General features: G+C 41.4%; 1 protein-coding gene across 1 annotated transcript in view; it reads right to left on the bottom strand.

Moving 5' to 3' along the window:
* The window catches only part of Ppp2r2a (protein phosphatase 2 regulatory subunit Balpha), a 58,030-nt gene extending 35,423 nt beyond the window's left edge, over positions 1 to 22,607 (bottom strand). The window contains exons 1-2 of the mRNA XM_034497971.2: positions 22,248 to 22,607; positions 20,449 to 20,523 (exon numbers count right to left, since the gene is read on the bottom strand). Coding sequence (XP_034353862.1) covers positions 20,449 to 20,523; positions 22,248 to 22,254 — 82 coding nt within the window. The 5' untranslated portion in view covers positions 22,255 to 22,607. The remainder of the gene's footprint in view (positions 1 to 20,448; positions 20,524 to 22,247) is intronic.
* Positions 22,608 to 22,972: the final 365 nt, after the last annotated feature.

Genomic DNA, 22,972 nt, shown 5'->3' with positions numbered 1-22,972 from the left:
CTACATTCCCAACACTTAAGATAGGTAAGGCAATGGATCAGGAGTTCAATGCCACCATTTCCTGTAAAGTTCTAGGCTAGCCTGAGACACTCAAGAGCCAAACAAAAAAGAGAAAGGCAATTTCAGTGATTTTTCTCCTTGTATCTTTTTAAAAATTCCTTTTTCTCTTAATTTTGGTAGATAAAACATCAGGTAGTCATTTCCTGACCTGGTCTGCAGTCATATTTAAAATTCAATTCCTAGTTTCCATTTTACTTCTCAAAGGAAGTTATATTTTCAAGTGATGATATCTCTGTGAATGCGATCTTACTAAACAAGGGATAAGAAAGGTTAGAGCTAGCTGGCAGCAGAAGAATGCATTCTGAAGGCAGCCCAAAGAGCAGAAACAAAGTTGTAAAAACAAACCCAGCAGGAGAAAAACAGGAAAAGTTGTATGTAGTCTATCTGCACATCTCTGACTAGACATTTGAGCAGAATGTTATATAGGCAGCTAAATGGATTTGGCAGGAGTTTACAGAAGGCACTCAAAGTCATGTGACATTTCAAGGTGATTTCTTTGTGGGGTCCGCAAAGAAAACTAGGGTTGTGGGCTAAGAAAGAGCCTTGAGGCTTTCCTATCCTTGGCAGCTGAGCAAGAACCACATGAAGAAATGACTGGACTGGGGGGCTTTTGGTGAGGTGGGATTTTTTTTCCAGAAGCCAAGCAGACACGGTTTTGGAAAAGCAGTAGTGATAAGCTGCATTTAAAAGAATTTTTAAAAATATGAGCAACGGGGACTGTAATTTAATTTTAGGCTTGGTGACACAGAGATTTTCTGTGTAACTCCACTGGAAGTCTCTTCAAAATAAACACTATTGTTCCCTGTGACCTTTTTTTTTTTTTTTTTTTGGGGGGGGGGGTCAGGTGAGAGGATGCTCCAGAGGGAAAACTATGTAGGTTATCAGCTACAGACTCACTCTCATGGCTACTGTCAGACATCAGTTTTCCTGGATGCTGGCCTGAGATACCAGTTCTCTGTCACATGGGTTTCAGAAAAGTTCACAACCATGGTGGCTGGTCATGAAAATGAAAGAAAATGAAAGGGAACAGCCTAGACCTTTTTGGTAGCCACATCTGTTTCTTCTGTCATGCTTGTATGCTAGTTGCTAGGTCTGTCATATCCAAGGAAGACTTACACGAAGACCGGAACACCAGAGGGCAGTGTCCATTGGATCCATCTTAAAGGATGCCTACTACAGTTCCTTGATCAGCACAGGAAAACAGTAAGAACTTCATGGCCAGGCAGTAATGCTACAAGCCAGAGAGGGAAACCTACAGCAATTTCATCTTTGAGCTTCAAGATTAAGATTCTCTCCTCCAGCATAGCTGCCTCCCTGCCTCATCCACCCCCACAGTGTGCACAGGCTTGTTATGTATGAGTTGCCCTTATTTAAGAGGACCTAACAGGACCTCATGGGACCTATAAGGCAGATATTCTACCATTTTGTTACAGTCCCAGATCTCAAGCTATTTGATCTTTAATCCATGCTTCAAAATACAAAATGCTCATTAATCTAACCAACATCTATTCTATAGACCACTGTCATTTCTACTCAGGCAAATCAAAACAGGTCCCTTCTCTTACTCTCCATGGGGCTCTCAACCCTGTAAACAAACACTAAAACAGTCAGCAATGTCATCTTTTCCAGCTACTGCTTTGTACCTTCCAAGTGCTTCTCACAGCTTAGTTAAGGCACTCTTCCAGGGTTTCCAAGGATACTGAACTCTCCCTATTATGCTGTTGGACATTTCAGAGTATTTGTCTGTTTGTTTTAACATGTGGGCTTAGATTACCATTCACTACCACAAGTCAATAGCGCTATTTACTTAAATAAGGTACTTTGCACATTCTTTCAAAGGCTGTTTTGATAAAAAAGTGATAGGAAGTATGTATTAGTCTTCCTACCTAACTAGTCTAATTCTACTCTTGAACAAGACAATGGTGTTTTCACCTGCATCAATAATCCCCGGGATATTTTATATAACCAACAGTAGCCTTGAGTTTTGCAGAAATCCTACTGTCTCTGCCTCTTAGGTGCTAGGTTTTATTGCTGTTTTTTAATTTAAAAAAAAAATTGTGAGCCAGAGCAACAAAGAACCCCCCCCCCCGTGTGTTGCATATATGTATGTCTGCATGCCACATGCATGCAGTTACTTTTGGAGGTCAGAAGGGAGCATCAGATCCCTGGGAGTGGAATTAGATTTGTTCCATGCTGCACTGCTGGTACTGCTGGTGGTGGGAATCCAACACTAGTCCAGTGCTCTTAACCACTGAGCCATCACTCTAACCCCTGTAACGGAATTCTAACATTTTGAATTACAAAACCCAGTCACTCTTCAACAATATATCTGCAGTCCAGAGTCCCAAAAGGGAAGCAGAGACACAAACGCTCAGCACGGTGCAAAAATCATCCACTGCTGAACAGAGGTCCCTTCAATAACATCCTCAATGACAGCCATACCTAGTGCTGTGCAATGTGCAAATATTTAATTAGAGACATCTTAAACTACCAAATTATTCTAGCTCACAAAACATTTAGTTAGGGTTACATAACTAAAAAGCTTCCCTACATAGAGTATATAACTCCTTTACCTCAGGCCCCACCTTCCTAAAGATACCCATTCTATCTTCTGAGACTAGAGATTAAGAAGGGAAGGTGAGCCGGGAGGCGGTGGCGCACGACTTTAATCCCAGCACTTGGGAGGCAGAGAGAGGCAGGCGGATTTCTGAGTTCAAGGCCAGCCTGGTCTTCAGAGTGAGTTCCAGGACAGCCAGGACTACACAGAGAAACCCTGTCTCGAAAAACCAGACCAAACCAAACCAAACCAAAACAACAAAAAAAAAGTTGTTAAGAAGGGAAGGTGAGGGGGGGTCGGGTATGGTGGTACATGCCTTTAATCCCACTCTGGGAGGCAGAAGCTCGCAGATCTCTGAATTGAGGCTACTTTGGTCTTTTACAGCAAGCTCCAGAATACCCATGACTACACAGTGAAACCCTGTCTCAAAAACAATCAAAAAACCTCATATGCATTTTACTTTAAAGATTGTTGTCTAAAAAAAAAAAAAACCAACCACCCTACAAGTAAATGCAGGCTACTTCACCAGCTTCACATTACCAAAGATGCAGAGTCTATGCTTACAGTCTAACAAAACACAACCCAGGGATACTTTAGGCATTTGTAGGAAAGAAAACACAGACTAGGAAGGTAAAGAAAGAACCCTGTGAGGCTGGAACTCGCTGGAAGTATCAGAACTGCTCTTAAAGTTCTGTGAAGGGCACTTCAATTTACTTGGAAAAGAAGGTAGAGGAACAGAGAATAATGAATTCCTATGCAGCTGTGCTGCTGGTTGATTGAGTTCTGTAAACCTACTACAAACCTAGAGCTATTTGGGAAAAAGGGACCATAACTATTATCATTTATAAAGTTCACACTTGACAACCCCACACAACATAGATCTCAATGAGGCCCCATTCTTTAGCTATGAACCCTGAGTGCTGCAGACTGCACATAGCTGGCTAGCTACAGGTATAGGTGGTGTACAGCCTGACATGGCTTGTTAACTTTTCCCTGGCATCTGGAAGACACTGCTTTTGTTGTTGTTGCTTACTGTGCAGCTGAAGAGCTGAAGATCTTGGTGCTATTCTTGCTGGATTTCTTCCTTTCTAGGTGGTATTCTTTTGTTATTCTCTGTAATTAAGATGGTGGTACAACATGGACCTTCTCCACTTGTAAATTCCTCCTGTTTTTTCCCTTTCTCTAACTTCTGTTCTTTCTGGAGATCCTCTAACATGGTCATTGGGACTTTGGACTGATCTAACCCCCCCCCACCCCCATCTTCCTTTTTTTGCTCTACTTTTTGGGAGAATTCTTGTAACTTTTACTCAGAACTATTAATTCCTTCACTGTTTGCTTCCTGCTTCTTATAGTAGTGTGAATGTTATTAAACCTTAATTCAAACAAAAATATTTTTATTATGTGAAATAAATAAGGAATTTGACCTTGAACTTAAATCTGATGAGTCCTTTACCAGTAATGCCTGTTGAATAATCTGCTGTCTGAGTGTGCACGAAATAATATTATATCCTACAAGTGAAAGAAGATTGCTATGAATATTAGCAAATATAACTATGTCATAGTTAGGGTTTCTATTGCTGTGATAAAATACATGACTGGTTTGTGAAAAACAGCTGTGTGACATGTAATTTACAAATATGTGAAAACAGAAGCAAATTCTTTAGAAATCAGAGAATTTCAAGGTAAGGCTAGGTCAAAATAAAAAAATTATTCATTTCAAACTATGTACAAAAAAGAAAACCACCCAAAACTAAATCCAAGATTAGATGCTTTGAGAGAGAAACCCTGGTCAGGGATAGTTCCTACTCAACAAAGCAACAGAAAATCACCAAGAGGCAAGTAAAAAACAGGTATGTGATCCAGCCATTATGGTTCACACTTGTAATTCCAGTACTTAAGGGGCTGAGGACGGAAGACTGCCAAAAGATCCAGGACAACCTGGGCTAAAATTAGTTCCAGGCTACCCTGGACTACAGGAATATTCTGACTTAACTATAATAAACAATGTCTGATCATAAAAGCAACTCCAATTAAACTCAGTGAATCACAAAAACAAGATGTAAATAACAAAAAGACATGGAAATAAGAGGGTGGATTCCCTGGGAGGGGAATGAGGGGGTGACAGCAAGGATAAATGACAAAAACAAAAACAAACAAACAAAACCAAAACCTTAATATATCCACATGAAATTGTAAAAGGATAATTAAAACTAAACATATAAAAAGTAAGATTTTGTTTAAATTCATTCTCACATTGGGACACAATCTAGCGTAAGCAACCTTGACTAAAACAGCAAACCACAACCTCAACTACACTTGAGTTTAATCTAGAAGTGGCTGTGTAACTCTCTCTGATGCTCACTGCTCTTTTAAGGCCAGTACAAAGTTCCCATCCCAAGTCTGCCCCCTGTTTAATACCCAAAAAGAAGTCCCTGGCAATGTTTATTTATGCAACAATTTTCAGCACAATGGATCTACTCAGAAACAAAGTAAAGACTTGTTATTTTATAATTGAAACCCTAGAAAAACAAAACAACAAGCCTATGCAGTCGCTCTGGCAGCAAGCAGCAGCACTGGTGCCCCTGCAATGTTCCAATTGCACAAATGAAGAATCAAAGGCTGACTCTTACCCCCAAGCATATCCACATTAAGACTCTGAATTTAAAAGGGGGCGGGGAGGGATGTAAAATGCTCACAGGCAATACAGTTTGTTTTCTAAGCTCCTCAAACATCTGTAGAGTTTCCTAAGGACATTGAGCATATTCATTAATCTAAACAAGGTTCTGGCAAAGACCTGAGATATGTATTACACATATTTCTTTTCTGAGGTGAACAAAAAAGAGACTATGTACCACTTACACTATTATCTTGAGTAACAAGGGAAATTTCAGGCAAGGCTTTTTTTTTTTAAAGCTGAAGCAATTATAGTCAATACCACCAACTCCTACTCCCAGTCTCTGCTTAGAGCAACTGTTCCTCAAAAAAGATGACCACACTTCAGCTTTTGTTGCTAAACATTTAATTTTATATTACTAAAAAGAGTCAAAGCGCCACTCCACTGCCTAACCTCAACTCTGATACAATCAATACTCTTGGCCTGGTTTTCCTGATCTCCTAATCCACCCAAGGCAAGCAATGCTTAAAGCAACAGGTATCTCCTGTGTTCCAAGCCTCCAAACAACCAAGTGATCTTGAGTTGAGCATTAGAATATACTTTTAAGATTCTTCTATTAAGAGGCTGAAAATATGACTCAGCAGACTCTTCAGAGGATCAGGGTTTGAATCCTAGCACCCACATAATTCCACTTACAGGGACCTGACACGCTCTTCTGGCACATCAATGCAGACAAACATGCAAATAAAACATTCATACCTATAAAATGAAAAGCAAAATCTTCAAAAGACTCAAAAAAGATTGTTTTGTTAAATTGCAGTCTGTTAATATTGCTAATTGAGTCACACCAACTAAGTTTCTTGAATGTTCACCATGTGCCTATACTAGGCATCCTTGCATTTAACCTTTTGAATAACAGTAAGGACCACAACCACCCTCAAGTGTTTGTTCCTCTGACTTCCTTTCTGCCTATCCAAAATTATTTTATTTAGAAACTTATTCCCACACAATAGAGACTCAACTTCTTGTTCTCTGAGCTGCTATGCAACCCAAGGGGGAAATGGACACCCTACATATCAATGAGAAAAGGCAGGCGGTACTAAAGGAAAAGGGACAGAGAAAACAAATGTATGTTAAGTGTGGAATACTCCACCTAAAGCACATCAAGCGGTCAGGAAAAACAAACAAAAAAACAAACAAACAAAAAAAACCAAACAAACAAACAAACAAACAAAAAAAGAAAGTAGAAAGGTGATCCTCCAAGCTGAGGGAAAGGGTGGTATGGGACCATCATCTCCCATAGAGTTTCAATTGTATGAGATCAAAAGTTCTGGAGCCAAGCGCATGCCTTTAGTTCTAGAACCTAGAAGGCAGGTGACAACCAGAGCTGCACAGTGAAACCCTGTCTCAAAAAAACCAAACCAAATCAAACTAAAAACTCTGGAGGCATCACTGTTAGCTTTAAACTCAGTAAAATTGCCTAGCAAGCATTAAATCCCCAGGCTCACACTCCCAAGACAAGAAACAAAAGACAGAGAGACAGAGGCAGAAACAGAAGTATTTCACTCAAGGAACTCACTGTGCTGTTAGAAAATGATTTGTCCAGGGAGACACAAAACTGTTCTACTGATTCCAGTAACAACCATTTTCATGCTGTTATCTTTACTTACTGCCTACAATAGCCTGTTCTTTTCAACAATCTTATTATCCTAGTAGTCAACAGAAACTGCTGAAGAATCCTTCTATCCCCTTTAGAAATCTATTTAACTATATTTAGCACCTTGGAATTTTATCTTACCTTGTAGTAAACTGGAAAAAAACAATAAAACTAAAAACAAAAGAAAGAAGCCACAAGCCCACACCAAAGCACTTCTCTATGTAGTCTTGCAGATGGACAACAGCTGCACAAGAGCAGGCTCTCAGAAGCAGTGCTGCTCAAAGCTAACATTCTCACAACTTTAGAAAATTTAAAATTACCACACACACACAAAATCTCTTAGTCTCATTTTTCTCTGAATGTCTGTCTCTCCTGCAGTAACAGGGGTAAAGCCAGAGCCACACACATGCTTACCAAGTGTCCTTCCAGACTTATACTGTCAGTCGTGTTTTTCTTTTTATTTATTTTCATGTACACTGTCACTCTCTTCAAAAACACTAGAAGCAGCATCAGACCCCATTACAGACAGTTGTGAGCCATCATGTGATTGTTGGGAATTGAAGTTGGATCCTCTGGAAGAGCAGTGCTCTCAACTGCTGAGTCATCTCTTCAGCCCCTCTATTTCTTTCTTAATACAGAACACTGGAGTTTTAATATATTCTCATTCATATTCTCTCTCTCTCTCTCTCTCTCTCTCTCTCTCTCTCTCTGCCTCCCTCCCTCTCTCTCTCTGAATGAAATATAAAGTAACAAGTAGTTCAACTAAATACATTCCTGTAATACTTTAATACTTTTGTTGTCGAGACACAAAGGGGACAGATGACACTAAACCTATCAGGACTTGTACCTAAAGATTCATGCCACTAATATTAAAACCAATATTCTTTCCTTTTTATTTTTATAAACAGGGTTTCTTTATATAGCCCTGACTATCCAGGAACTCAATCTGTAGACCAGGCTGGTCTCACCTCAAACTCAGAGATCCACTTGCCTCTGCTTCCTGACTGCTGGGATTAAAGGCATGTATTGTCACCACCTAGCTTAAACGAATATTCATAAGAAAGAATATTCTCTTAGCCTGTGTAGGGAAGCTCATTTGTAATCCCAGTACTGGGAAAGCTGGAGGTCAGCCTGAGTGAGGTACACAGTAATTCAAGGTCAGCCTTGGCTACAATGAGAGACTATCTCAAATGGGGTGAGGTGGTATAAACTCTACCATAACTATAAGTAATACCCCCAATCTTCCAAACTAAGACAGTATGTATGCAAACACAGAACTAGTTTAAGTCAGCATCCCATCATTCAGGAAGTGGAGGCAGGGGAACTGTCATAGAGCTGTCTAAACCAAATATTGAATTCCAGGACAGCTCTGACAACTCAAATAAGACTCTGGCTCAAAAGTTAAAAACCCAACTTGGTGGAGCACACCTTTAATCCAGATGTCTGAGCCTAAGTCTACCTAGCACATTCAAGGCTAATCAAGTACAATTGTGAAAGTAAAATCATGTTAAAAAAAAAAAAAAGAATATATATATGTGTATATATATATATAAGGTGTTTATGACTCCTCTGTCACAAACTGCCTAATTTGGATAGACCTAAGTGCTCTTAGACCCTGAGGTGTTTTTCTAGACCTAGTGAGCCATTATCGATTAAACCCTATGGGATTCCTTCCCTCTTCTGAAGTCAATCAGTAAGCTCCAAATTCAGTGAGACCCTGTCTCAAAAAGGTGGAGCTGGGCTTGTTTGGAATACCTTTAAGCTATCTCTTGGGAGACAGGGAGAGACAGGCAGATCTCTTGCTTTTGGAGGCCAATCAGCCCTACATAAGAGAGTTCAAGGGCCAGTCGGGATTACATTATGAGACCTTGTCAATCAAGCCATCCATCCACCCATCCACCCATCCACCAATCCACCCATCCACCCATCCACCCATCCACCCATCCACCCATCCATCCATCCATCCATCCATCCATCCATCCATCCATCCATCCAGCAATCCATCAATCAATCAATCAATCAAGTGGAGTGACTGAGGAAGAAAAAATATCATCCACCTCTGGCCTTTATGCATACAGGCACAAGTACCTGCAGACTTATACACTACACATATTCCATCATAAGACACTAAGCAAAGCTGGGCAAATTCTACGGACCGCACAATTTACTGAAGTATCTGAAACCAAAAAGTTTTAAAGCATTTTTTCATAGTAATAAACTCTATATAATAACAAGAACATTATGAGGCACTTACAGAGCTGGGGAAGCAGCTCAGCTGGCATACTTGCCCAGCAGAGATGAAGGCTAGCATGTCACAGACAAAGTGTGGCAGCAAACCCCTGTAGTATCAGTATTTGGTAGTTTGAGGCAAGAGGATCAAGAGTTCACAACCAGTCTCAAAACAAAACGGAACGAAAGAGACAAATGTGAGCTGGTGGTTTACACTGCTGCAAATCTCTTCAATGCCTGGCCTGTTTTAACAAGATTCTCATGACATGACAATCAGCTGCATACATGGGAGAAAAAAACTCACTGAGCGATGTGGCTGATAAGGAGAGAATAGTCTTGAGGTGGGTAGTGATAGCTCTCTGGTATTGCAGTCAAACATGACAGGTGGTTCCTTCCTTCCTTCCTTCCTTCCTTCCTTCCTTCCTTCCTTCCTTCCTTCCTTCTTTCTGATTATATACAAGTATGTCGTCTTCATGCGCAGCAGAAGGCATCAGATCTCATTACAGATGGTGGTAAGCCACCATGTGGTTGCTGAGAATTTGAACTCAGAACCCCTGGAAGAGCATCTCTCTCTCTAGCCTGACAGGTGGTAGTTTCTTAGAGCTCTGTAACCTGAACAATGGCCTGCATCTTCAGTTCCAAAACTCTTGCTTATACTTGCTCCAACAAATGGTTTCTAACACCCCATGCACTGGTCACCTGTTAAGACACTACTTTACTTAGACATGAAGATTTTCCAAAACACTGACACAATTTATTACACAAATGCAGCACTTGTTAGTACTATTGACTTCATCCGAAAGACCTTTGAGAATCTGAAAATGTCAAGTCCATGATGGCATACACATTTTCCAAAATCCCAACTTTTACTTGAAATTTTACTATGGTCAACAAATACTAGTATGGCCACAGATCCAATGCTCATCTGAGAATACCAAATATCTATGGTTGAATAAACTACTCCCTGTCAGGTCTTTTTTTTTTTTTTTTTTTTTTTTTTTTGAGATAGGCATTCACAAAGCCCACAGCCCAAGCTGCTGTAAACTATGAAGTCCAAGTTGGCCTCAAACTCCTTATCCTCCTAGCCCTCAATCCCCAAGTTTAGTCTTGCTGGCTTTCACCATTTGCCAGCTCTTTATTTACTTATTTTTGAAATTGGATTTTACTATGTAGCCCCAGCTGGTGTAAAACTAGCTATTGTAGACCAGGCTAGCCTCAAATTCACAGAGACCTGCCTGCCTCTGGGATTAAATGTATGCTGTCAGTTCTTAAAAGTAAAATAAAATGAAGAGAGCAGCTAACTCTGTAAACAGCTTTACCAAAGCTCTTTCTTACACAGTATATACCTTACCCTGCTACAGAAATGCTTTTGGTGTGTTTTCCATTTTGTAATAAAACTTTTATCTGTCAGGTATCCAAGCCAAAAGTAACACCTCTTACTACTTTGCCAAGGCTTGTTTGAAGTAGAACTAGTCAGTTCTAGCTGAGTGTGGTAGTGCACATCATTACTCCTAACACTTGGGAGGAGGTATAGGCAGATGAACTGTGATTCAGGAGGCATAGGCAGGTAAACTCTAAGTTCAAATCCAGCCAAGACTATATAGAGACTCTGTCTCAAAAAATGTAATAATAATAGTAATAAGAATAATCGGTATGCTCTCAGAGTCTCATGTGTGCTGAGGATCACTGTGACCACTAGTAATGATGGTGCCACTGCACTAACACCAACCAAGATGCCTACAGGCTGACACATCTGGTTTTCTCATCATTGCTATAAAGAGCAACACAGTATAAAAGGCAAATTCATTGTAATATATAGCATTATGAAAATACTTTGAATTCATAAATGTTTTCAATGAGTTCAGAAGTTGCCAGACCATACATTGAGAGAAATAAGACTTAATAGCAACTATTTTCACAGTGGTTATAAACTCTGACCAGAAAAATGCCTATGTATAAACACATACAATACAAATTTACATACATTAAGAGCTTCATAAAGAATTCTAACCCACCTATAGTTGATATCTGTGTCAAAATAACATTAGGAGAAAATTCAGTAAATCCCCAAACCGAAATAATATCAAAACAAAAGTATGTGCTGGGCGTTAGCAGTAGAATTCTTGCCCCATGCCAAGTCAAACAGTACATGCAAGGTCCAACAACAAAAAATAAAACCCAAAATCACAAAACCATGGTGGCCTATATTCCTAGTACTTGGGAGGGGCGGGCAAGCCTAAGGAAGGACTTGAAATCGTCTACCTCTTCTTTGGCAGTGTCTTGCTCTGTATCCCACACTAGCATCAAACTCAGTCCTCTTGTCCCAACTTCCACACCTGTGATTACAGGTACACAGCCACAGAGCTCAGGTCGGAGATCAGCATTTGAAATAAAATTGCATTAGGAAAATGAAGGCAAGATAAGTATCTTAGTGGCTCCACTTGCCCAAGATTACAGTTAATACATTAACCTTCTCAACAAGGTCGGCTTACTTCACAGAGCTTTTGTGAAGATTAAAGATCAAAAACATATAAAGCAATGGTCCAGAAGGGGTGGCTCAAGCCAGTCATCTCAGCATGTTGGAAAGCAGAGGCAGGAGGCAGACTGCTTTGAGTTCTAGGCCAGTCTGGGCATCAGAATGAGACAGTAGACCAGTGAGCCGGCTCAGTGCTAAGACTCTTCCCACTGATAATCTGTATTCAATCCCCAGGGACCCGCATTAAAAACAAACAAACAAACAAACCCACTCCAAGTTGTCCTCTAATCCACCATGTGGGACACCGCACAATATATACATAATTTAAAAAAAAAAAAAAAATAACCCAGGTGGTGGTAGCACTGGCCTTTAATCCCAGCACTCTGGGAGGCAGAAGCCTGGTCTACAGAACAAGCTCCAGAACATCCAGGACTGCACAGTGAAACCCTGTCTCAAAAACAAACAAAAACGCATGCATTTTATTATAAGATTGTTCTCCCCCCACCCTTTGGTTTTCCGAGACAAGGTTTCTCTGTGTAGCCCTGGCTGTTCCTGGAACTCACTCTTTAGACCAGGCTGGCCTCTGCCTCCCAAGTGCTGGAAAGGTGTATGCCACCACTGCTCTGAAAGATTGTTATCTCACATTTAAAAAAAAAACAAAACAACAACAACAACAAAAAGACAGTACAGGGCTACTTTAGGCACTTCTAGTAAAGAAAGATAGAAAAAACTAGGAAGATAAAGGAAGAACCCAGTGGAGCTGGATCTCACTGGAGGTATCAGTATAAACTGCTATCTTAAATTCTGTATTGAACACTAGGCCAGACTGGTCTACAGAGCAAGTTCCAAGACAGCCAGGGTTAACCAGAGAAACCCTGTCTGGGGAAAAGGGGGGGAAAAAAAGAAAAAAAAAAAAACAGGAAAAATAAATGTATACCGCATGAGTGTGTACAATACATTCAACAATAAATTCCCTAGCAACTGTAGGTAATCAACAAGCAGGCCAACTCTTCTACACACTTGGCATAGGCAAAAAAAAACCTCTCATCTGTGTCCAGGGTTTTTTGTTGTTGTTGTTGTCTGTTTTTTGGTTCTTGGTTCTTCAAGATCGGCTTTCTGTGATTAATAGCCTTGGCTATCCTGAACTCACTTTGTAGACTAGGCTGGCCTCTGACTCAAAGGGATCTGCCAGTCTCTGCCTCCTGACTGCTGGGATTAAAGTTATGTGTCAAAACTGCCTGGTTTTTTAATAATTTGTTTATGTTTATGTATATTGGTGTTTTGCTTGTATGTGTCTGAATAAAGATGTCAGATCCCCTAGAACAGGAGTTACAGGTAGTTTTTAGCTGCCATATGAGTGTGAAGAATTGGTCCCAGGTCCTCTGGACCAATGCTCTAACTACTAAGCTGTTTCTCTAGCCCTCCAGGTTTTTATCTCTTTCCTTCTATTAAGAAAGCAACTTGAGGCTCCTTAATTACTCATAATTTCAATTGTCACCTCAGGTAAGAAAAGGGAAACATTACAACTGAGACTGCTAGCTAAATATCTGTCTTCAATATTTCAATTTTACCATTAAAGAGATAACTTACATGCTGGGCAGTGGTGGCACACGCCTTTAATGCCAGCACTTGGGAGGCAGAGGCAGGCGAATTAGGAATTTGCCTACTGAGTTAAGCAATCTCCCCTCTTTCACCATTCAATTCCACCATTTCCAAGAACTTGACTGATTTAATTGGTTATAAAATTTTAATTTTCAATTTATTTAAAAAAACTTGAAACAAATGCCAGCTAACTCACTTTTAATGGCCACTACTTCTTACAGGCTTTTAATCAGTAAATGTATAAAAGAAGAAGAAAAAAAATACTACCTTAAAATACAACAAAGGAACTCAGATACTACAGAATGCTACTGAAGCTATTTACCAGGTGAATTTACAGAGCAGCAGCACATCCCGTGAAGGTGACTAGGTCAGTCAGTAGCTAAAAGGAGTATCGAACAAAGAAAGAACAGGTGGTGATGGTACATGCCTTTAATTCCAGCTCTTGGAAGGCAGAGTCAGGCGGATCTCTTTTGAGTTTGGGGCCAGCCTGGTCTATAGAGCAAGTTCTGAAACAGCCAAGGCTTGAAGAACAGAAGGGGGAAAAAAATGTTTTTCAAGAACCAGTCCACAATTCTAAATTCTACCAAAACAGGAAGCAAAGATACAATGCAGTTTGATTCAGGTTTCATAAAATCGGGTTTTAGGTAACAAAATTCTATCCTAAAATAATTTCCTATGAAATAATGCTTAAGACCATCAAATATGCAAAATATTTATATTTTAAAAATGATTAAATTAGCAGAATGTAGTGGTAGACTCCTGCAATCCTAAAGCTTCTGAGGTAGGAGCCAGAGTATCACAAGTTTCAAGGGAGCCTCTGTTATACAACAAGTTTAGGAGTTTGAGGCCAACCTGGGCTACATGAGATCCCATCTCAAAGAGCAAATGGAAGCGGGAGCAGGGGGATGGGGGCAGGGGCAGAAATCCCTGCTTTTCTCTTTTTTTTTTCATTTTGAATTCATACTTTAAAAGCAATCGATAGGAAAAGAGGAAGTAGTAGGAGTATAAAATGAACAGCTCGTGGCCTGGCCCTCTGTTGATGTGACTGATGGGCAGGATGCGCTCATCAGACCACTCCACACACTTTCCTTAAAGATCATAAGCTCTGCTATCAGATTTTATGGAACAAAAGAGACTCAGACAGCTAGACACACAAATGGACAGTCGATAACCAGGGAAAATGAAATAAGTGATAGCATGGACCCCCACTGGTTCTACAGTGACCATGAACGCAGTGCTAACAAATGCAAGCAGACTCCCAAATGAAACACACAGGCAAAGACATGGGGCTGAGGATGGAAAGCTTACTCTTCATCTACTAGAGAGAAAACTGAATTGGTAGTATATAAAACTGATATAAAGGCATCATTTTACTCCTCCCCAATCCAAGTGAGCAGAAGGAACAAGGCAAGAGCTTACCATTAATCTTCAGGGTCACAGACAAGGGAGTAAAGGGATTTTGCCATGTTCCATTCTAGTCATTACTAGGGCACTGGATTCAAAACCAAACAAACCTGCATATACCTGCCACCTTCCAAGTAAACATAAATGTTTTAAAGTATTAAAACCAAAACAAGGGGCTGGAAAGATGGTTCGGGGGTTAAGAGCACTGGCTCCTCTTCTAGAGGACCCGGCCAGGTTCAACTCCCAGCACTCATATGGCAGCTCACAAATTTTTGTAGCTCCAATTCCAAGGGATCTGGCACCTTCTACAGACAGGCAAGACACCAATAAACATAATGTAAATTTTTAAAAACCAAACAAAAGGTAGAGCTGTGGTGGCACACACCTTTGATTCCAGCACTTAGGAGGCAGAAGCAGGTAGATCTGACTGAGTTCAAACCCAGCCTTGTCTACAGAGTGAGTTCCAAGAAAGCCAGAGCTACACAGAGAAACCTTGTCTAAGAAAAAACAAAAAACCAACCAACCAACCAAAAATATTCAGGTTAATCAAAAATGGCAAACATTTATCTATACACCAACTACCCCAGGTCAAGATGTTTGAGGCACCCAACCTCATCAGAACTTCCTATCTGCTTAGAGGGGCTCCTTTTATGCTAAGTAATAACTTTTTGTGACCTTACTGCTTCATGTGTCTACGACCCAGTCTTCCACTTGTTTATACTCTGCTAGTATAGTCAAAAATCAGTGAGGGGAGGGAATAGGAGCAAAGTACAATGTTACAAATATATGAAGATGTCATAAACTCAATACACTAACTACATTTTCCTATAATCCTAGCCTTTGAGAGGTGGAGGCAGAGATCAGAAGTTTAAGGTCATCCACAGTTGTAAAGAGTTTGAGGGTCCACATATAAACATACTATGCCTTCACTTTGGCCAACAAAGTAGATATTTTAAAAATACTATGAGTTACACAGATGGCTCAGAGGATAAGAACACTGACTACTCTTCCAGAGAACCCCCATCTGATTATAAGCACCCACATGACAGCTTTCAATTGCCTGCAATTACAATTCTAGGGGCTATCCAACTCCCTTGTCTGACATCTGTGGGCAAAAGGCACCACTCAGTACAAAGATATATGTGCTGGCAAAACATCAATACATAAAATAAATAAGATAATCCCCAGTTTCTTTACTCTAATTGTCCCTTACTTGTTCTAAGCACTGAAATAAAAGTAAATCTTTATAGCTCTCACAAGAAAGGCGTGCTCATGTGCACCTGTAATATCAGCACTGAGGCAAGATCTTGAGTTCCGTGCCAGCAAAGACTACACCACATAAAAAGAGTTTCAAGCCACAAGAGGCACAGTCTAAAAAAACAAAAAACATCAACAACAAAAAAAACCAAAACAACAACAAAAAAACCCCAAAAAAACAAAACAAAAAAAAAACCAAAAACAACAGGCCAGGCACAGTAGCACATTAAGAGGCAGATGGAGGTGGAGCTCTGTGAGTTCAAGAATTGCAGGCAAGTTCCAGGTCACCCAGGGGCTACCCAGTAAGACTATGTCTCAAAAACAAAACAAGCCTGTCTAATCTTATGAACGAGGTAGTGGGGTTTTTTAATAGCTATACATTCATTTAAACATCAAAATAACACTAAGTCAGGGGTTTTAGTTTTAGTAAACCTTTATAATGGAGTTCACTAGGTAATCTGATTTGCCCAACACCACAGTGAGTAATGACTAAGGAAGACTCAAACTTCAGCCTAAGACCTGAGTCTGTGTTCTTACCAACTCAAAACAGAAAGTTACAAGTCAAGAATAATTAAAGACCACCAGGCAGTGGTGGTGCACGCCTTTAATCCCAGCATTTGGGAGGCAGAGGCAGGAGGATTTCTGAGTTAAGAGGCCAGCCTGGTCTAGAGTGAGTTCCAGGACAGCCAGGGCTATACAGAGAAACCCTGTCTCGAAGAAAAAAAAAAAAAAAAAAAAAAAAAAAAACCCAAAAAAGAGTAATTAAAGACTTAAAACACATAGTGTTATGGTGACCTCACAGATTTTGGGAACTCCATGACATGAAAAAGCTAGAATGACAGAATTTAGTACCTCAACTTCCTCTTAGGAAGCTATTCCAAAGGTAAAACACACAAGCTGTATGCTTGCAGACATGTGTAGATAGAACAGTAACTTGGCATATTAAGTGTCCTGTTTTGAAGACCAAACAGGCAAAGACAGCAAGAGCCTGTGGCTGACTGTCAAACTCTGTTCTGTACCTAATAAAAACTCCTAAGCCTTGAGAAGTCAGTCCAGTAAAGACATATTCTTAATTAAGGCCCCTATTGAGTCAACATCTTAAAACAACTCATCAGTAGTAATAATATGGAGCTACTTCCTTCTGACATCTTTGAGAACAAGAGCAGAAAGAAACAGCAGAAATCACTTCAATCAGTCCCATCAGTTTTATGGCTAAGTATAGGAACCCAGAAAGGCTCAACAGCAGAGCAACAAACTAAATTGTTGGAGCACTTGTTACAGCATTCTCTGCATTATAAAGCTGCAAACCAGAAACAGGCCTACCAGTTCACCTCAACTCTCCTAGACCTTCTACCCCCTTTCTTCCTCTTTAAAAACCCTAGCAACAGGAACACTGACACTTAAGATATCCAATGCCTACTGTGTGCCACGCACGTTGTTCTAGGCCAAGCAGTTTACATGACATTTTCAGAGAAATAAAGATCTTTGGCACTAGGCTTAAAGTGTAACAGCAGAGACTCAAGGTACTAAATACAATATTTAACAAAGTAATGTAAAACAGATTTTAAAAATGATTTCCGCAGAAGGTAATTAAAAGGTTATAGGTGTGATGAGGGTGAGTAGGATTCTGATAAGGGAACAACTATAAGGATGTCACACATGTCAATGGGATTAACAGATTGGGGACGTAGCTAAGTGGTGTAGCATTTGCCTAGCATGTACAAGGCCCTGGGTTCAATCCTCAGAATAGCAAAAATAATCCAAAGTAGAGTGCATAGTGTTTGCTTGTATAGTATCAGTCCAGTGGCCTCATTAGCTTAAGGGAACATATTGAAGAAATGTCATACTTTGCTGGCTGAATTACTAATCCAGTGGATCCCATGATCCACTGAAAATTTCCAAGAAAGAAAACAAACCGCCATGCACTTGGGAGGCAGAGGCAGGTGGATTTCTGAGTTTGAGGCCAGCCTGGTCTACAGAGTGAGTTCCAGGACAGCCAGGACTACACAGAGAAACCCTGTCTTGAAAAACCAAAAAAAAACAAAACAAACAAACAAAAAAAAACAACAAAAAAAAAAAAAAAAAGAAAGAAAGAAAACAAACCAGGATTGTGTTTAAAATTAGAAGTAAAACACAGGAAGAAAATGGTACTCATTTAAGAAGTTAATGTAGTCACCATACCTTAATCCCAGCACTGGGGAGGCAGAAGCAATCAGATCTCCGTGAGTTCAAAGCAGCCTGGTTCCAGGATAGCCAGAACTACAGAGAAACCATCACCAAAAAAAGGTACAAGGCAGGCAGGTATAGAAGATGAACGCATTAAACAAATCAATCAACATGTCCTGGCTGCAGCCTGGCTACAAGGGTACAGTCAAACATCATAAGCTAATGACAGCAAAAAAAAAAGAAAAAAACAACAAAAAAAAACAATGCACCATTAACAAAAAGCAGGCAGTCTAAGGACGGGAGCTAGTAATCATTTAAGGATTATAATCTCTACCTCTGGGTCATATATAATAATCATATTCTACATTAGAAAAGCAAAACTTCCCTTTAATAAACATAATAGACAAAGGTATACAAACCAGTTTCCAAGAATCTGTAAATCAAAGCAGTGTAACTTGAAAACAACACTGTTTATGTACTTGTGAAGACACAGTATGGGCTGGAGAGATGGCTCAGTGGTTAAGAGCACTGACTGGTCTTCCAAAGGTCCTGAGTTCAATTCCCAGCAACCACATGGTGGCTCACAACCATATGCAATTAGATCTGACACCCTCTTCTGGCTTGCCTGAAGACAACTATAGTGTACTCATATATGCAAAATAAATAAATAAAAATCTTTCTAAAATAAATAAATAAATAATTCCAGGACAGCCAGGGCAATACAGAGAAACCCTGTCTCGAAAAACAAAACAAAACAAAACAAAACCCAAGAATAAGAAGTCCTGTTCTTCCTGAAGCACACACTCCTAAGTCTTCATTCACACTGTGAGATGTTCAGAGCACATTGTCACTACGAGCAGAATGGATCTGCCAAGAACTGATAGACAAAAATGAAAACTGACCCGTCACATACATTTGTGTAGTATCACAAATTATCACTTGTTTCAGTTAAGTAATTGATGTTCAGCTTAGAAAATCAATTTCCTCTGATTGAGTGAAAGTGTCCTCCCCATGATTAACAAGAAGCAAACTGAGTTTCTCAAGGGTAAACAGCTTATGTTCTAGACAACATATACCCCGTTCTCAACATTTAGGAGACCTTTGATAAGGGAATAAACAGTGCAACCAAGAAATGTGTTCCAAGTAGAGAGCACTTTCATAATGTGGCAAGTATTGCACAACTGCACAGAACTGAGGATCCAATATCTGAGTGCCTACACTACTCAACAGGTAATGCAGTTACAAAATCAGGAATTCGAGACTCCTCCCTTCAACGCAGGATTTATTTCTCGAAACGAGTTCCACAGAAAAGCAGTGCAGATTGACCATCACTGAGTCACTCCTAAACCCTTTAATTCTTTCCAAGTTTCTGGTCTCTCATGTGAGAAAGGGATGAGGACCACCAGAAAATAAAGGTGGGAAAGTCTGTTAAGACACAACAAGTGTGACAATGATCTTCTACAGGACTCAACACACCAAGCACACTGGTGACAAATGTCACCACATAAGCATCTCCTTAGTCAACAGTCTTTGGCCTACTACCACAGCACTCTACAGTACCACCTAGAGAAAGGGGTACACATTTTCACAGACAACCACAAGTACACACTCTACTTTGATTTCTGTTTAGAAAAATCCCACTAACTTTATTGGTGAGGCAGAGGCAGACAGATGGATCATCGAATTCAAGAACAGCCTGGTCTACATAGCAAGCTTAAAGCCAACTAGGGACAGGCAGGTAGACATAGACACACATACATCCCCCCCCCACCCCCACCCCAAGCCCACAAACTTTAAATATATCTCAGCAAAGAATCCCTTTTGAGATTATTTGTCTCTACCACAAAGATCAGCTCAGACTGCATGCAAGACCTTGACATTCCAAAACTTCAGATACGTTTCTGTCTCAAAAAACGTCCCTTACAAAACAGTGATTTATTATTAAATCTTATCTATCTTAACCACACACACAAATCCCTGCAACATAATAATTTGAGGCAGCATTTTTTCAGCCAACATGTCAACCGATACTACAATCCCAAAGCAGTTAAGTTCAGAAGAACCTAAGTCTCCCCACAGAATAAAAGGTGCTGGTGGGAGCATTTCTGAGCTAAGTATTGCTGGCATCTATTTCTCCTTTTTATCTAAAGACAACAACACATAGACTTGAAGTCCAGTCATTTATATGTAGAATTTATATAACATGGAAACCTTAGTAACACAAACCTTAGAGAGCTTATTGCTCCCCATTTATTTCATTAACTCAATGAAAAAAAAGATAAAAAAGAAATAAGATATACAGACTTTTCAGAAAGGTGATTTTTAAAACTACAGTCCCGCCTCTTGGACAAGAAACACAAAACATTGAGTTCCTTCAGTACAGACTTTTAAATCAATATTCAGTTGTCATTGTTAAAATTTCTTACCTTCTGCTACGTCATCATCTACTGCTCCTTTCACCTGAGAAAAACACCACTGAATATCATTCCCTCCTCCAGCTCCTGGAAGAAGAAAACAGCAATTAAAATTGAGTTCTGTTTACATTCAAAAACACAGAGATGGTATCTGAGGCTGGCATGACACTCCCTACGTAACTACCACTGAGCCCACAGATTTGGAACCAAATTAGGCTCCAATAGTTGGTAGTGTATTAAAAACAAGTCTGCAGGTACAAAATATTCCAAAGCACACAGCCTACCAATAATTATCATCGTACAGATATTCAAAACCTCACTTCTACTTTCCCCACCCCTTAAAGACAGTCAGAGCCTTTCAAGTAAGACAGGTGAGGGGGGAGCACCAAAGTTAGTTTTAAATGTACAAAAGGCCTACAAAAGATATATAAGGCTAAACTACCATGAAATATAGAACGAAGAGAAAACTTCGGGAACATTACTGCCTAAGAGGAGGGATGATTCATGTGGACTAAGCAAACACAACACCCATCTCTTTGCATTCGTTAGGAGCAAATCACTGGCTGCAGACAGAGGAAAAGGGGCGGAAATGCATGCCTGGGAAGAGATGGTCAAAGGAAGCTGCTTCTGCCTCCAGTCACCTAATGAAAGAATCCAAAGGACCCAGAAAAAAGCAACTTTACTCATCTGTCACCTCCTACAATACAGTTCCAATTATCATTTCATTGTTCAGCAAGGTCAAAGGGCAGCTTGTTTATACTGCAAACTGTAAACCAGTCCAGCATTACTTCTTTGAAGGTCTATTATCTATGTAAATATTGAAAAGACAGGAAAATTGGTTTAATCTCCAACACTCACAGCCCAGCACTGAAGAGGAAATGGGGGATGGGGGAGCACCCCTAGATTTCTGGAAAAGAAACTGAATCTCAATCTAGAATGACTCTACTAGATGAAGGGCTTCAAGACTAAAATGTACAAAGCTAACTGACTCTCAGACGACATTAAGCCCCACTTTTCCTTTACCTATTCCTTGCTAAATTATTCCCAATCAGGCTTTCTCCCCCTGCAAGCTTTTATAAAATCCGTCTCCCTTTGGCTATTTATATCGCCGAACTCCACAACTATTTTAACTCCAAGAAACCCTTCTGGGAAAAGGACATCTGCACAAACGCTACCGTGCAAAATGCAAAGTTTAAATTACCTTTTTCTCCCACCCAGCCCCCACCCCAACCCTTGCAACTTCTATTAAAGGGTTAGCATTCATGAGTGGCAAAAAAAAAAAAAAAAGACACGGAAAGGGAGCACAATCGAAACGAAATTCAGGCTTACACCCTCAAAACCTGACCTACCCATTAATGTTTGTGTGGTGCGGTGGGGCGGGGGGTGTCTGTGAGTGAGGGGCATATGCCTCCAGTGTATTTTAACTTGCAAAGCACTCTTCCTTATTATCAGTCCAGAATACATTTCTACGGAATGGTTTGCAGTAGACCGGGAAGAGGAATGAATATGTAAGGAGGAGCGGAGGGAGCAGGGTGCAGAGGGGACCCATCTGCACGCCTGCACCCGCCCCACCCACGCCGTCTCCTACCCCCACCGCACCCGTACCCTGTTCCTGTACTACCAGGCCCCGGGCCCGGCCTCCAAGCTCCACAGTCCCCACAGTCCCGGCTCTGTGCTAGGCCCGCCTGCCCGCCCCGCACTCGGCCAGCGCCCCAAGCCGAGGACCCGCCAGCACGGTCGCTAGGGGGTGACGGAGAGCGCGCAGAGGAAGCGGCACCCTGTCAGCCGCCCAAGGGCCGTTTCTCCTTTACCTGCCATGTCGCGCTGCAAATGGTGACCCTGCCGGGCTCGTCGGGGTCTCCGCGACCGGGGCTCAGCCCCCACACCTGGGGATGGGGGGATCGAGAGCGCGGATGGAGGCGGATGGCACCTGAGGGGGGAGGGGACGGGGACCGGGGCGAAAAGGAAGCGGCCCGGGCGGAGCGGTCGGCAGGATGATGGGGTTCACTCAGGGGCGTCCCGTCTCGTGCTCCTTCTCCCGCGGTGGAGACAGCAGCGGCAGCGGCGGCGGCGGCGGCGGCGGCAGCAGCGGCGGCTAGGACAGCGACGGCGGCCGCGGCGGCAGGGGCAGGCGACTCCACTTTCAAAATGGCGCCCGCTGGCTGGCCGGTGACGTCACTCGATGGGGCGGGGCGGCTCTGGGGCGGCTCTCGCTGTATTGGCCACGCCTCCTTCCTGCCGCGTTCTCGCCCCGCCCGCTAGGACCCTTGTGAAAGAAGGTCCCTGTGCGAAGCTTAAGCTGATTTTAGTTTGCTCTAGCTGTGGGCTGGAGCCTATGGTGGCCAAGGTGGCCAAGGCCTGACCTGTCTGCACCTCGCACTGTCCCAAGCCCTTGAGCCAGGGCTGGGACTCTGGAATGGCCTCCTATGTTCACTTATGCCGCTCACCCACATGGTGAGCTGGCCCTCCCTAGAGAATGCCCCTTTTGTTGTTACAGTGACCCCGTGGGTGAGCCCCGTGGGGCACTAAAATAAAG

This window comes from Arvicanthis niloticus, chromosome 3 (assembly GCF_011762505.2).
Source record: "Arvicanthis niloticus isolate mArvNil1 chromosome 3, mArvNil1.pat.X, whole genome shotgun sequence".
NCBI lineage: Eukaryota > Metazoa > Chordata > Mammalia > Rodentia > Muridae > Arvicanthis > Arvicanthis niloticus.
Note: the sequence above shows the minus strand (reverse complement) of the source record. Positions and strands in the feature narration are given on the sequence as shown.